The following is a 15,247-nucleotide window of genomic DNA, read 5'->3' on the forward strand; positions in this document are numbered from 1 at the left end:
CCTAATAATTTAATCATGTTGCTTTAAATTAAAAAGATGTCATGTGGGTGTTCTACCTTGCCTTGATTACTTTTTGCTTCAAACAAGTAGGTGCTTCTCCTTTTACTAAACATGGAAATATTTGCCTCAAGAGTTCTTCTATTTTTTTTCCTTCCCCTATATTCTTTTAGGATTATTCATTAAAAAAGCTTTCACTGAGAAATCTGAGAAATGAAATGTATTATACTTATAGGAAAAAACTTAAGAATTCAATGAGCTATGTCTCAACCAAGAATTTCCTAAAAAATGAATTTGATATTTTTGGAGACATTTAAGATTTTATTTATTTAACAAATATCTATATAGTGCTTACTACATACAAGTCTCTCTTCTAATTCTCAAATAGTATTATAGGTTATGAACTATGCCTATCCTGATTTTACAGAAGACATTTTACAGAAGCCCACAAAAGATTAAATAATTTGCCAAGATTCTGTGGTTGGGAAGTGGGGAAGTCAGAATTTAAAGCCAGGCAGTCTGGTGTCAGAGTCCATCAGCTTAATTTCTACTATGTTTTGCGTTGTTATATGAAAACCTAGTCACTTATAACAGATTCATACATTCAGTTACTTATTTATGAAAAAAATTGTCATGCCATTAAATTGCAGGCTCTCTGTTGCTTTTAGAATCATTCCAACTTCCAATCATTTTACTACACAAATTTTGGAAAGAACATATCTCACACCTACTTCTTACAGAGAGAAATATTTCTATTGCCCATTCTATAGTCCACCTCCTAGGACTGACTGTTACCATTGAATTGATGCAGATCCCTCTGAGGCCATTTCTATTTATCGTAAGTATCTGGAGATATACTTCCCAATGGATTATTGGAATAAATTTAATATAAACTTGGGAATATTTGTATCTTCGACCTAAGGAAACAAAGTTTCATTGCATAATAGTGAAGTGGCTATTCCAGAATTTCTCATTTGACAAGTTTTGATAGCTTGAAAATAAATAGGCAACCAGCAGATCGACCTTTAGAATTTCCTCCTGAAGTTTCTTGCTATTACTAAAAATGTCACCAAACTGTTTTGTGCATATCATATATTTAGAACTCATGTGATTATGAGCCAAAATGATTGATTAGGAGAGATTATTAATTCTGTTGTTTCTGTAACACCAAGAGTATTTTGGGGAATCACCAAGAATCTGACTGATGCAGAGATGCCATGAAGTTCAGACACTGGGGGAGATTTGTCCTGTGAACAACCCACTGGGCTCAGAATGCACCAGTTAATGGGGGTCCAGGCCAGTTTAAGACAGGCTCTGGGCATTAGTCATGGGGTTAGAATAGCTGTCCACTACTTGGACAGTTGGAAGCTGAATTGCTGGTATTTTAGGCACCATGTTTATAGTTGAGGAATTTAAAATAGATAAAGCACAATTAGAGCTGCTCCTCCCTCTCCTGGCTGATGTCCTTCTTATGGGGTGCATTCTTCCAGCAGCATACATGTATAAATAGTTAGAGATAAAAAATACAGGTTTTTGTTTTCTATGAGAGAATGTTCATTAAACTCTGGGATCTTTTATTTTTCCATTCAAAGATGTGAATGTCACATATAAATAGGTGAAAATCTTCAACTATATAAATTTCAAAATTAAAGACCTAATTCTAACCATAAATCCAGTGGTTTTAATTTAGATACTGAATACTGAGCTTACCCATAACTCAGTTATATGTTAAGAGTATTTGGAAGTCCTTTCTGCCACAGATATTTTAAGCCTTTTCATGAAGGAACCACAGAGTCTTTAAGAAATTTTATATACTGTCTTCTTCACCTTGGTTAAAACCACCCAACCTTTAATACATGATTCTGAGCAATACATCTTAGCTTGAAGGACAAGCAGACCGGGTTAATTTGGGCCACCTGGCATCTGATCTTTGACTACATATGAGAAATCTGGGCAAAACTGCCTTTTTCCTGTAAGAGTCAAAAATGCCCACATACTTGCTTTCCTAGTGTCCCTTGTAGCTGGGATAGTTCTAGTTATAATAAAGTTAAGTTGGGTTCTGGTGCAGAAACAGTCACGGTGCTGACATTAGCATTGACGGTGGATATGTCTTATTACCATTCCAGATTTGTGCATGGTTCTGGTTTCATTTCTAAGAGTTTACCCTTTTTGAAATTATTTTAATATTAGTATTTATTTTTTAAATTGAAACAGTTGATTTCTGATGTTGTGTTATTAATAGTTTCAGGTGTATAACAAAGTGATTCCATTATACGTGTATGTATATTTATATATATATTTTCGTAAAAGCTTACATCTTTTTTACTCTTGAATCTAGTTCTCTAAATCCAAAATTTCTAGAAACCAATACCCTTTTAATAAACTGCTTTTCTGCTTAATCAGCCAGAGTTTACCTCTAATACTTGTCCATAATAGTAACAGCAACTGAAAAAACAACAGCTAACCCTGAGTCAGGATCTGTGCAAATGCTTTCCATGTATTAATTAATTTAACCTTCTCAACAAACATGTGAGGATATTATTATTACTTTCATTTTGTGGGTAAGAAATTCAAGGTGCAGAATGTGTCCAAAGACATACAAACAGTAAGTGACAAAGACAACATTTGAATCCTGAGTCCATACTTGTAGTTTTAGTGTTATTTTTCTTTTTTAAAAATATTAACCTAATATGCTCATTTTACAGAGGAGGAAGCTGAATCCAGAGATATTATGTGACTTCCATAAGGTTGCATTGGTTTAATTTATTGCAGAAAAGATAGACTAAAAGTTCTCTGGTTCTCAATCTGGTGAATGTGGCATATGTACTGTTCAAAATTCGTGATGACCTTTCTTCTCAGGCTTAGCATCTCACAATTTTGCATGTTGTGTGCCATGCTCGCTTTCTTGTTCAGCCTCATCAAACATGGATACCAGATGGTTGGTTGTCTTGATAAATGAGCCCATTCATAAACTAGAAGGACATTAATTAATGAACCCTCATTCAGTCTATTTTCCTGAGTAGTAATTTCAACTCCTTTAACTGGTTCTTTGGAAATTTTATATTCCAAATCTGTAATCATCTTTGTGGTTCCCTTTGGTCCTTTGTTTTTTCTTGCCAAGAGGGAAGAAACTGTGTATATTTCCTTACTAAACTGCTTTCAGATGTTCTCCAACCCATTTTCCAATTGACTATGTATGTATCTATTTCTATTTCCGTTCTCTTAAGTGCTGGAAAATCTCCCCGAGTTTGTGGCGTTTCTAGCCTTCACAAGCATGCCAGTCACCAGTGTCATACCGAGAACCATGGTTCTATGACTAAACTCCTGTGGTCTGTCCTCATGGTTGATGCCTACACCTGGAGAACAGCTCTATAGACTGTCTCTGTTGGAGTTCATACATTACTACCGTGTTTTCCTAGTTGCTGATTTGTGAAATTGAATAAAGGTCTTTACTAGACCTTATCATTATTACCTTCCACCTGTAAAACACCTATACCTCAACATGTGACAGTTCAAGGCAAATCTTAAGGGCCTTAAATAAGAAGCACCGAAAGAATCTCCTTAGTTGTGGTTTTACCTTTGATCTGCTAATGCTGTTATTGTTGTGGAGGACAACAGACAGTGCTATAAGGAATGTTTATTTTGTTAATTCTGTCTGAAAGATAACAGTCTGTTTTGTGTATTATTTGTTTCCCCACACATTTTAAGATCAGTGACTTCAAATTGGTAAAATCTACTTTAGGCTGAGAATTTTTCCAAGGCAGAATTTATCTAACTTATATATGCTGGAAGTTGGCATTACCCTTGTTAGGTATTTTATTTTTTTTACAATCTTTGCAAGGCATACACAATATGAATGCCAGATATTTTTCTTAAAATAGAAAAATAACAATTGTAGTATAAAACTGAATAAGTGGGATGTTGGAATTTGTAGAAACATGGTACCATAGTTAGTAACAAACAGGCAAAGCCAGGGCATGACTATAATACATGAATATAAATTTAGTTTATTATCATACAGCCCAGAGTTTCTCAAAATATCATATGTGAGGTGATATTAGGTAGTTTATAGTCAATGTTTTATTTTAATATTTATGCATTTATTTTATTGCACATTAGGAATGTAAGACTTTTCCCATTTACATAAATTAGAAAAAGTCTACTTTTAAAACTAAACAGTATTTCTGTTCAAATTTTTAAATAAATTTCTAAATGCTATTGTTGGTGGTATGCATTTATGGCAAAAATCACACAGATGCAAATAGATTTTGGCTTTTGAAAATTTATCTATTTGTTTCAGTGTTCAAAGGGCTCTTATATTTGATCTTTAAAAAATGTATGGTTTGTCCATAGAAACGACTGTTAGCAAATTATGAATCATGTTCTTGATGTATCATTTTGGAAGAGTGACTGTTGAAATCCTATCACCTAGGAAGAGTTCTGATTTCAAGTTGTTAATTGTCTTATGAAGGCAGAACTAATTTGTTATCAAATGATGACTTCAATGGTATCTTCTAATATTTCCCCTTTATTTTTAAGGTGTATGTGTGACAACCACCCTTTAGGATTTCAGTATCTCAGTAGTGGAAGTATTTACAAGCAAACAGGTTTTTAAAAATAACTTGTGTTTTGTAAAGCTTCCTAGACATTTTTGGCTAATTCATGGGAATATGAAATTCAAGAATATCCTTATACAAATTTAGAAATCAAAAAATACATATTTTGGAGTGTGTATGTGTGTTTCTGCATAAGAGAACAAGTGAAATGCCAGTTCACTTCTAAGACACTCTGTTTACATTTGCCTGAGGTTCACTGGTGTGGACTGCAAAGCATGTATTATCTTGAGACCAGGATTTACTGCGCTCATGTTCGTTTCTGGCTTTGGGTATGTGTCTTGTCTCACTGCTCCAACCTGCAGGAACCTATAAATTATATCTAAGAAATAGCTAGATGAAAGCTTTGGTGATTCCTTTATCTGTTTGGGGCTTTTATCATTTTGGAATGTGTAATTTATTCAATAGGCCCATCCAACGTTTTATTATAGATACAATTTGCCCTTTTGCATTGACTGACTGATAGTAGCCGAAGATCTGGTTAAATGACATAAAGATATTCACATGCAGATTTGACCTGACGTAGATAAAAAGCATTTGTTTTGGGTTAATTGTTCTATCCTTTTCTAGTTCAACATATGCCAAGGAGAATTCCAAATGCACTTGTTCTTTGAGCATGTGAGAAATCTTATACAGCAATTGTTCTCCTTACCACACCCAGAAGAATTTTTGACAAGCTAAGGGACTCAGCAAGGCACTAAATCTTTCCTCAGGAAATTCTTCATTTAAAAGGGAAAAAGATTAATGAGGTGATTGCAGAGGTCTTGGGAGGGTGTTAGGATGCTTGTGAAATGGAGTCTGATTTTTGCCATATTTAAGCGTGGAAACATATTCATAGAATGTGTTTTGAGTTAATTAATAGGATCCTTAAAGGAAATATAGGGATTTTAAAAATCCAATTGCCTATCCACTTGACACTTCGTCCATTAATTATTCAAGACTTAATGACTTTCTTTTCATTGATTCACTGTCTTAAACTTATGCAAAAAAGAAAGTATCATTTTCTTACGTGGAGTATAATTCCCCACAAATGGAAGGTCATTATTTAAACAAAAGAAGGAAACTGTGATTAAATTCTAGCCAGACATTGTTATCTACTAAAAACTGATCCCTAGTCCTGTTCTCTGTTTTAAAAGATTAGCAGGGGAAGGAGAGGTGTTTAAGATGTACCTCTAAAAACTTTCCTCATCAGAAAACTTAAAAGAGAATTGAAAGTGGAATAATTCTCTCATGATGAAATTCAAGGTTATCGAATGCTCTGTCAATGTATTGCTCAACATCACTTCAGCTCTCTGCCCTGCATCTCTGAAACAATGTTTTAAAAAAGGATCACAGCTACTGAAATCCCACCCAGCTTCATGATTGTATGCTTTTGTGATCTCACTTTTTTCTCTTTAGCTTATGTTAGAGAGTTCTCTTTGCATGTCATAATAAGATTTTAGGTGAAGATTAAGAGCTACTTATTTTTTTGTTGCTGACTGATATTAAACCAACAGGTAACAGTTTTAAAAGTCCTGAAGTTACCTGCAAACAAGGTCTAAAGTTCAAAACTGCCATCAATGCTTCTGTGTGAGTCATGAAATTTACACCATTTTTTAAGCCAACAAAACAGAAACCGTCATGTCCTTCTATTTTAAGGGAAAGCACTATAGTTCATATTTTGCAAATATTTTGAACCTTATATGGAAGACCTCATATGTAACCCACTCCCTATTAGGCGAGTGGAGAAGAAATTCATTGCTGTTTGAAAATAGCTCCTGGAATGTGTTTCTATTCCTTGGGATGCTGAAGTTCCCATCTCATGTCAGGTACATGCACTCTCTGCAAAAGGATTCACAGAGCTGCTCCTTCATCTGGAGTCTTCCACACCAGGCTATGGCATTGCTGGCCAATAAAAGCAAAGCTTCTTAGGAGCTTGAAAATGAAGTTAGCGTATGGGTGGCTGGAGTGGTGACCTTAAGGAATCATGCCTGTGATGATCTAATGGTACCACCCTATTCTTGTGTTTAGTGCCACCTATTTAAGGAATTAGTATTCATGCACTTGACAAATGACATAAGTCCCTGAATAATGGGGACCGGAGCAGGTGGTAAGAACAGGCAACAAAAGAAAAAGGAGGACCCAAGAGCTATATTTTGTCATGGAGTCAAACTTATTTCTGTCCCTAGGATTTTTGTGTGGTGGTTGGAAAAAAATGTCAATACCACAGAGTTTTTCCATCTGCTTCTTGCTGATCTAGTCTAGTTGAAGCCAGTTGTAAACTCTGGGATCCTAAGTTATTTATTTTTATGGCACTGTTTGTAGAAAAAATTGCCACTTCAAAAGTACCCAAGGCCAGGTTCGATGCACGATACTGGATGCTTGGGGCTAGTGCACTGGGACGATCCAGAGGGATGGTATGGGGAGGAAGGAGGGAGGAGGGTTCAGGATGGGGAACACATGTATACCCGTGGCGGATTCATTTTGATATTTGGCAAAACTAATACAATTATGTAAAGTTAAAAAAAAATAAAATAAAATTAAAAAAAAAAGTACCCAAGGAAAGTTACTAAAGCACATTATACCAAACCAAAGAGATAGGGGAGTTAATTTGAGGCACATAAGCAGAGAATGGCCTTCTAATCAGATTAATGTTGATCTAATGCCATCTTTTGTACCTTTTGGCTTGTAGATATTTACTTAGGAATTGAACAAATTAGAAAATTAAAATATATAGTTGCAGTGAAACTCCAAATAAGAGAACACGCATGGAAAGGAAAGTTTGAGAAATTAAAGTCTGAGAATTAAAGTCTGTATTTTGTCCCTAGTTTGAGGAAATTGCTCCTAGGAGCAGACTGATGACTGATTGAAAAAGGAAGAGAAAGATGGAGAGCACTGATTTCTTATTTATCTGCTGTAATCTTACTGAAATTGAGGCACTCTATTGTCTTCACTGCTTACAACTCATTGTGCATTTTACAAATATTTTGGTTAATCAGTGCCCCCCAGGTGGTCCCCTCTGCTAAAGATGCTGCTTTGTTTTTGGATCCTGGCCATGTTTGTTTGCTCTCATCCTTTATGTCTCAACTTCAATGTCATCTTGTCTGAGGAAGGCCTTCTACCATTCTGTCACTTGACCTGATTTATGATATTCATAGCGTTTAACAGGAGAAGGCGATGGCACCCCGCTCCAGTACTCTTGCCTGGAAAATCCCATGGACGGAGGAGCCTGGTAGGCTGCAGTTCATGGGGTCACTAAGGGTCGGACATGACTGAGCGACTTCACTTTCACTTTTCACTCTCATGCATTGGAGAAGGAAATGGCAACTCACTCCAGTGTTCTTGCCTGGAGAATCCCAGGGACAGGGGAGCCTGGTGGGCTGCCGTCTATGGGGTCGCACAGAGTCAGACAGGACTGAAGCGACTCAGCAGCAGTAGCAGCAGCAGCATTTAACATTCTATGCTATTATTTTATTTCTTGCTTATTTTCTGTCTTCCTTTGAGTAATTTTCATGAAGGTAGGCACCATGTCTCTATTTGTGGAGTAAATAAATAAGTGAAGGAATGAGGGTTTAGGCTTGAATTGGTGGGTAGGACAAGGAGGGATGCTCCTACTTCCTTTAAGGAATTTTAAACCCTCATCTGTGTTATAGGGCATTTTCTTTAAGAACTGTGAATTAGAGAGCGGACTTGTGGTTGCCAAGGGGGAGGGGGAGCAGGGGAGGATTGGATTGGGAGTTTTGGGTTAGCAGATGTAAACTATATATATATATATATATATGCAGTGGATAAGCAAGGTCCTATAGTATAGCACAGGGAACTATATTCAATATCCTGCAGTAAACCATAATGGAAAAGTATATGAAAAAAGAATATATATAGGTACACACACACGCGCACACACACACACGTACAACTGAATCACTTTGCTGTACATCAGAAATTAACAAGGCACTGTAAATCAACTGTACTTCAATATTTTAAAAACCTATGGATTCACTTATAGAGTACTAAATGAAGGATAAGAGTTGGGAGTCAGCAAACTTTTTCTGTAAAAGGCCAGATAGTTGATATTTTAGGATTTAAAAAAAAACAACCTTCTAAAATTGTGAGAACCACTCATGTCCTTAAATTACTGCAAAAACAGGCTGTGGCCACATTTGAGTCACAGATCAGTTTGCTGACCTCTGGCTTATGTCTGTACTCAACTGTATAACTCTGGACCTTGTTTTCCAACAGTGAAATGGAAGTGTTGGATTATATCAGTATTAAATATGCATACAGCAAACATATAAAGAATTAGAATCGCCTAGTGAACCCAAGCATCTATCATCCAGCTTCAGTAATGAAGTTTTCTTCATTAAATTTTCCCAGGTTTTCTATTCCTAACTGAATGCTTATAGAAATACTTTCTACTTTATGAGATTTTTTCCTCGAAATAAAAATAATCCATATTCATTATAAAGAGTTTGGAAAATAAAGAAGAGCACAAGAAAGAAAAAGCTTTCCTTATCAGAGATTACCTTTTATTATCTTCTAATATTTGTGTGTGAATAATTTCTTAAAATATGATCTGTAAGCTGATACATACAGGTTTGCTTTGTTATTTTTAACTAAATTTTTAAATTTGGACATTTTCCCATGTCTTTCTTTGAAATCACAGTTTTATATGACCATATAATTTGGAAATATAAGAGTGACATATTTTAAATGACCAGTAATATTTTATTGGACATTTATGATGATATGTCCAATATTTTTAAACATTTTAAATTCCACTATGATGAACATCCTTATGTCTAAATATTAGTCCTTATTCCTTAGATCAAAGACTATGGTCAATTTTAAGGCTCTAAACAGAAATGTGATATCCATTTAATGCAGTCTTATGTTGTCCTTTTAAATTCTAGATAAATTAATTTTCATTGCAATTAGTTGATATGCATTTTAGGCCAGCTGCTATAATTTATACTTCTGTAATCTCAAGGACTAATACTAACACATTGTGTTTCATAATAAGGATTAGGGGAAAAAAGCAAAGGAAATTTTGTTAAAAACAACCACTGCATTAGACAACAGTAGGAAGGACATACCACATAAATATTTGTGTTGTAATAATTTTTAGAAAATAGATGATCTATAGGGTAATTGAACAAAATATTAACAAACACCATATTTTAAATCACTTAAAAATACTATGTAACCAGCGGGTCTTCTTTAAAATATATTCAGACTACTTACGAGTGATCTTTATTAACTATATATTTAGACTTCCCTGTAGCAGAACTGGTGTAAACTGACCCCACATTGGGTAGAAAGTTGTCTGAAAATAATCGTCTATGAAAATGTATTTTTCTAGTTTTAAGGAGAAAATTCTGGAAAAAAGGCGCGTCAGATGTCACAGAGTTGATGACCCACACTAGTAATACATTCTGGAGGAAAGCATCATCGTAATGTTATTTTTTTTCCCCTGTGTGTGTGTCAAATATATGGTAGTTTTGGAAGATCTGGGAAGTACAGTTAAGAGTGGAAAAGTGAAAAAAACTCCATATCTAATTCCATTGCCTAGAGACAAATTTTATTTACAAGTTAACATTTCAGCACACATCTGAAATCTCTCTATGTGGCATAATGAGACTAAGTTGAAAGTTTAGCTTGTCAACATTACACAATTTTTATAGCAATATTTATTGAACCTCTATTTATTAAAATTCTTTTATCATTTAAAGAAATTTGATAAAAATTTTAGTTATCCATTCTAAAGATATCCAATTATTAAAAAGAATATTATAAGGCTTATTTTCAGATCCTCATGAGCACGTTTTATTGCATCAGTGTGGATATAAGAGACTGACTCATGTTATTAAGTAACCTGCAAAATTCTATTTTTGGCAGCTGTATTTGTCTTGCTAGTGATAAGAGAGCACAGATTAGTCACACTGTCTTTTTGGAATTCTTGTTTTGCAAGTATTCAGCATTCAATATCAGAGACTGCAAAGGTACAGCTGAAGCAAATCCTTCAAACCCGAACTTAGTGAATACTGTAATATTTAAAAATATCATTATATAGGTACAACTCCCTGAATTGTATTAATATACTTATTAATGTCTGCGCTTTTGTACAGAGACTTTTTAAAAAGTACATCTGATGTTCTCTTATTTGATGATGATGCTAATGTTTTCTGTAATCCAGAGTAGGAAGACTGAAATACAGAGAAGGCTGAAGGATTTTCCCTAAACTGCAGAGTTTGAAGCTATGTTTCAGTACATGCTGGTTTCCTTTTCTAATTAAACAAGTTTGCTGAACAATAACTAGATTGAGCATATGCTAGAATAACAAAACCTTGACTAAGAGTGGAGTAGGTCCTAGCCAATCTTCTGGGAAGTTAAGGCCGTGAGCTGTTAAGGGACTTGAGTTTGGGGTTAACATATACACACTAGTATATATAAAATAGGTAAACAACCTATTACATAGCACAGGGAGCTATACTCAATATATTGTAGCAACCTACAAATATATATACTTACATATATTTTTATACATAAATCTCAATCACTTTGCTGTATACCTGAAAGTAATACAACATTGTAAAGCAACTATACTTCAATTTAAAAAAGGAACTAAAAGAGAAAAAAATGATTATTCTTGTGTGTGGTAGAGACTGGGTTAAATAACAGGTCTCTGATTTGAAGTCTTGGGTGACTTTCTACACTTTGCATTCAAAATCAGAAAGGATTTTCCAAATCATTCAAAATGATTGAACTGAATCATGTGCATATTTACATCTTGATTAGAGGCTTTCGATCTACATAGCAAAGGTTTCAGAACTTTAGGTTTCTACATCACTAGAAAATTTCTGATCCAGTAATCATTCTGCTATAAATGATTACTTCAAGCAAATCATGTTACAAAGTTTAAGCTCAACAAAGTGCTTTTAGCATGCTCTGGCATACTAATCTCTCAAATAGCAATCTTAAAGATAACATTATAATAGCACTTAGTTCTGTAAATCTTGCTGGAAATTTTAGCCAATTACAGTGGAATTATGGCCCATAAATCTTGGGCAAACTATCGAACTCCTTGAGCTTTGTTTTCCTTATCTGGAAATTGGAGATGATCATAGTAACTACTTTACAGTGTTGTGGTTAGGACTAAATGAATTAATAGGCATAAAGCATTTGGAATATAAGTGCCCAATAACTGTTTACTATTTTGTAATTGCTATTAACTTGTGATCTAAATCCTTATTATTAATGTTTTCTGAATGTAATTGATTATGTAAGACCAAAGTGATAGGCAAATAGGCCATATATTTTTAGGTGTATTTTACTTGAAAACATTTTATATAATAAGGGTAAAATAGCCCTATTATTTTTTCCTTTTTAATGAAAATGTTCTTAAATTATTAGGTTTATGAAAAGGTCTCCATTGCTATTTGAGCCTTTTAAAAATGTACTGTTATTTGCAAGCTTTTTATATTGCTTTAATATGCTAAAATGTTCTATTCTGCGGAGTTTTCTAAATGATTACTTAGTGACATTTTACGTTTCATTTGTAACAGGAGTTAAAGAAGGAATGGAATTCTTCTGGCCTCTGATGTGGATATGAAACTTACTGGACCAGCAAGCAGGAAAAAGAGATAGGGAGACACTGTTTAACAACTTCTCCTACCCCTCCCCATCTGTGAGTTTAGAAAAAATATTGAAGAGTTGAAGAGGAATTTTTGGAATTGATTCAAAGATCTCTGGAGCCCATTGCTGGTATGTTGTGAATCCTAGTGCCCTCTAAGTGGGAGGAATTTTGAGGTGCTTCTCAGCTCACCTAAAGCAGAGGCGGGGAGTAAGGAAAAAGCTCATGGAGCTTGGAAGGTACTCCCTGCAGTTGGGAACACCCAAGGATGGTAGGTCTAACTCACCCCTGGAGTATCTCATGGTGAGCAATAGGCTGGCCATTTGCTTTGATGTTGGTGAGAAGAACTGGTTGCTTCATCTCACCTGCACCTGCAGATTTTACTGGGTCAGAATGTGAGTTTCCAGGGGTCTAGAGTTTGGCCACATGTAGGAATTAGGGTTGAAGTTCCCTCTCCTCCAAGAGGGATGCTAGGAGTGTTAAAAAGAGCTCTGTCGAAGGAGACTGGGTCTCAGGGAAGTAGCCTCTAGCTGGAGGGACCCCTGGCAGTGGAACTCAGGGTGTCTCTGATGACTGTAGAGAGTACCCTAGGAGCTTTACACACCTGCCAGGCCCAGAGAGCAATGCCAAAAGCAGGCAAGCGAAAACTTTGCTGCCCCTCTCCTTTACTTTCATCCCTTTCTTCTGTTTCCGTTGAGTCAGGAATTCTAGTTAGTAAACTGGTGTAGGGAACTATGCTTCTGAGAGCATAAAGAGAAAAAAAATAGAAATTGCCTTCTACCCTGATATGCGTGGGAAAGGGAAATAGCTTTCACTTTGAATGAAGTTAAGTTTTTATTCTACTGGACTAGACATATTCATTATTTAGCGGCTGATCTTTTATTAGCTGAAAGTTACCAGAAAAGTCATGAGACTTGCCCTGAATTTCATCTAGGGGAAATGAAAGAATCAGTGCCCAGAATAAAGTTAAATGGACAATTTATATTGTTTTAAGGTAATTTTCATAAACTTCTGCTTGTTGAGGGTAATTATATATTCACAGTTAAGACATTGATATTAGAAATAGTGTCACACTAGAAATGTTTATATATATTTTCATCATTATATTTCAGATCATTAAAGGTTTGTTTCCACAAGGAGAATACCCTTATGTATGAATATTGACAAGGGTTAAGTGCTTTTCACTATCACTGTTCTTATATGAGTGTTTCAGATACAAAGAAGTTAAAAAGATAAACTGAGTTAAAAATTATTGATTTTATAACATTTATGAGACTGCTGTTTACAAAAGAAAAAACGTTTTTTTTCAGCTAACCATACCTAAGCAAATGTAAAAAATTATTCTAAATATTTCTGGTTTATAGACTGTAAATGCTATTGAATTTTTTCTGTGGCTTATGAAAACCCCTTTATGTAGGAAAAGACTGCATAAAAAATTTCAGTCAGACATTAATTTTGAAGCACATTAAATTTGGAGATAAAGGCATTTAGATTATTAATGATCCTAAAATAGACTTTTATTAAGTATTAAAAACTAATAATGCATTAGTATCCCCCCTTGTCTTAAACTTTTAGGAGTCTTCTGTGACATAATACTTTCTGAAATCTTAAAAAAGACTAAATAAATACTCTTCATTAGGATGAAAAATTAAAAATAACTTTGAGCATTATCTCTTACAAAGTGTGCCACGACTCATAAGGTTATTACAAAGTGTGCTACATTTAGTTTTCAACTGACCTGACAAAGGAACTTGCAATAAAGGACACTACTATATATTTTATTGTTATCCACTTATGACTTTCATTTTCATAATAGCACAAAGTTTTGGTTAAGTCAGGGAAGTATGTAGGAAAAAGATAACAGCTGAGAATTAAAATATTAACACTTTGTTTTACTGTAAAAAGAGCAACATTAAAAAAGAGCACATTATTTCTTCAGATAAGATAATTTATATGTATAATACTAGTTTGCTTTTCAATGTATCATAAACTCTCTAACAGAGGTTATCATAAGGACAATAATATGCAGATAATTCTGAACAACTAGTGACTATGAATAGTTAGCTTTAGGATATTTTTTCTCCTTTCTTTTACAAAAATGCTGGACATGGAGAGAAATTATTATACATCCTAAACGGCTTGAGTAGTTGTTTTGAGAAAACATCCTGGAATAGCTACGCTGACCAAATGGTCAGTTCTTAGATCCTTCATCTACAAGTTGTCATACATCCCTAGTCAGAAATCTCTCTGGAAATCAAAGCAAGTCTCTGGATAGTTTGTTTTCTGCTGATTTCTTGAAACACCAACTTGGTTCTACTTCACTGACTGCTCTCGGTGGTGAATTCCAGATGCCTTTTCTTATTCTAAATTGGCCTTTCAGAACTGTGATAGTCTTCATGACCGTGAGCACTAGTTCAGCCTCCAAATGACAAGGCAAAATTGAGTTGATAACCCAGAGTAGAGAGAATATCACTTGTAAGATCCCCTGCAAGACCAAAAGGATCCAACTTCCTCTGCCCCAGGAAAGGAATGTCCATCTTAAGAGTTACACAACTGACCAGTCACATTTTACACGCTAGGATCACCAATATTCCCACCACTCTGAGTTCAGTGGTGAGCCTCAGCAGATGGCACGAGAAATTCCTACCTGGACCAAGCTATATCCTGTGCGCTGGACCAGTGCGCGAAGAGCTGCTTCCTTCTGGGTTCCGCTCAATCCATCCCCGGATTTGTGATTTGATTCCATTGAGAGTGATTATCAGCAAAAAATCAGGTTAATTAGGGTTGCTCACTGAAACCAAATTTAAGATAAATTAAGTAAATTACTATTACCTAGTCCAAACGTGTCCCTTTCATGAAGGACATCTTCAGGAAACATTCTCTATAAATGAGTCACTAAGGATAGAGTAACTAACAGTCACCCACAAACCAGACCAGTTAAATGTCCTCGTTAAAAAAGAGCTTTTTAAAAATGTTCAATTTTAGTTGAAATTTAGAAGTAAAAATTGAATAATATCTTTTTTTCACA

The 15,247-nt window shown here is 34.9% G+C and overlaps 1 protein-coding gene across 2 annotated transcripts in view; it reads right to left on the bottom strand.

Annotated features, from left to right (window-relative positions):
- Window positions 1–14,965, bottom strand: part of A1CF (APOBEC1 complementation factor) — a 54,788-nt gene extending 39,823 nt beyond the window's left edge. For both annotated transcript variants that reach the window (XM_005904630.3, XM_005904629.3), the window contains exon 1: window positions 14,867–14,965. In XM_005904630.3, the coding sequence (XP_005904692.1) occupies window positions 14,867–14,965 (99 nt within the window). The remainder of the gene's footprint in view (window positions 1–14,866) is intronic.
- Between the last annotated feature and the right edge of the window lie 282 nt (window positions 14,966–15,247).

This window comes from Bos mutus, chromosome 26, assembly GCF_027580195.1.
Source record: "Bos mutus isolate GX-2022 chromosome 26, NWIPB_WYAK_1.1, whole genome shotgun sequence".
Taxonomy (NCBI): Eukaryota; Metazoa; Chordata; class Mammalia; order Artiodactyla; family Bovidae; genus Bos; species Bos mutus.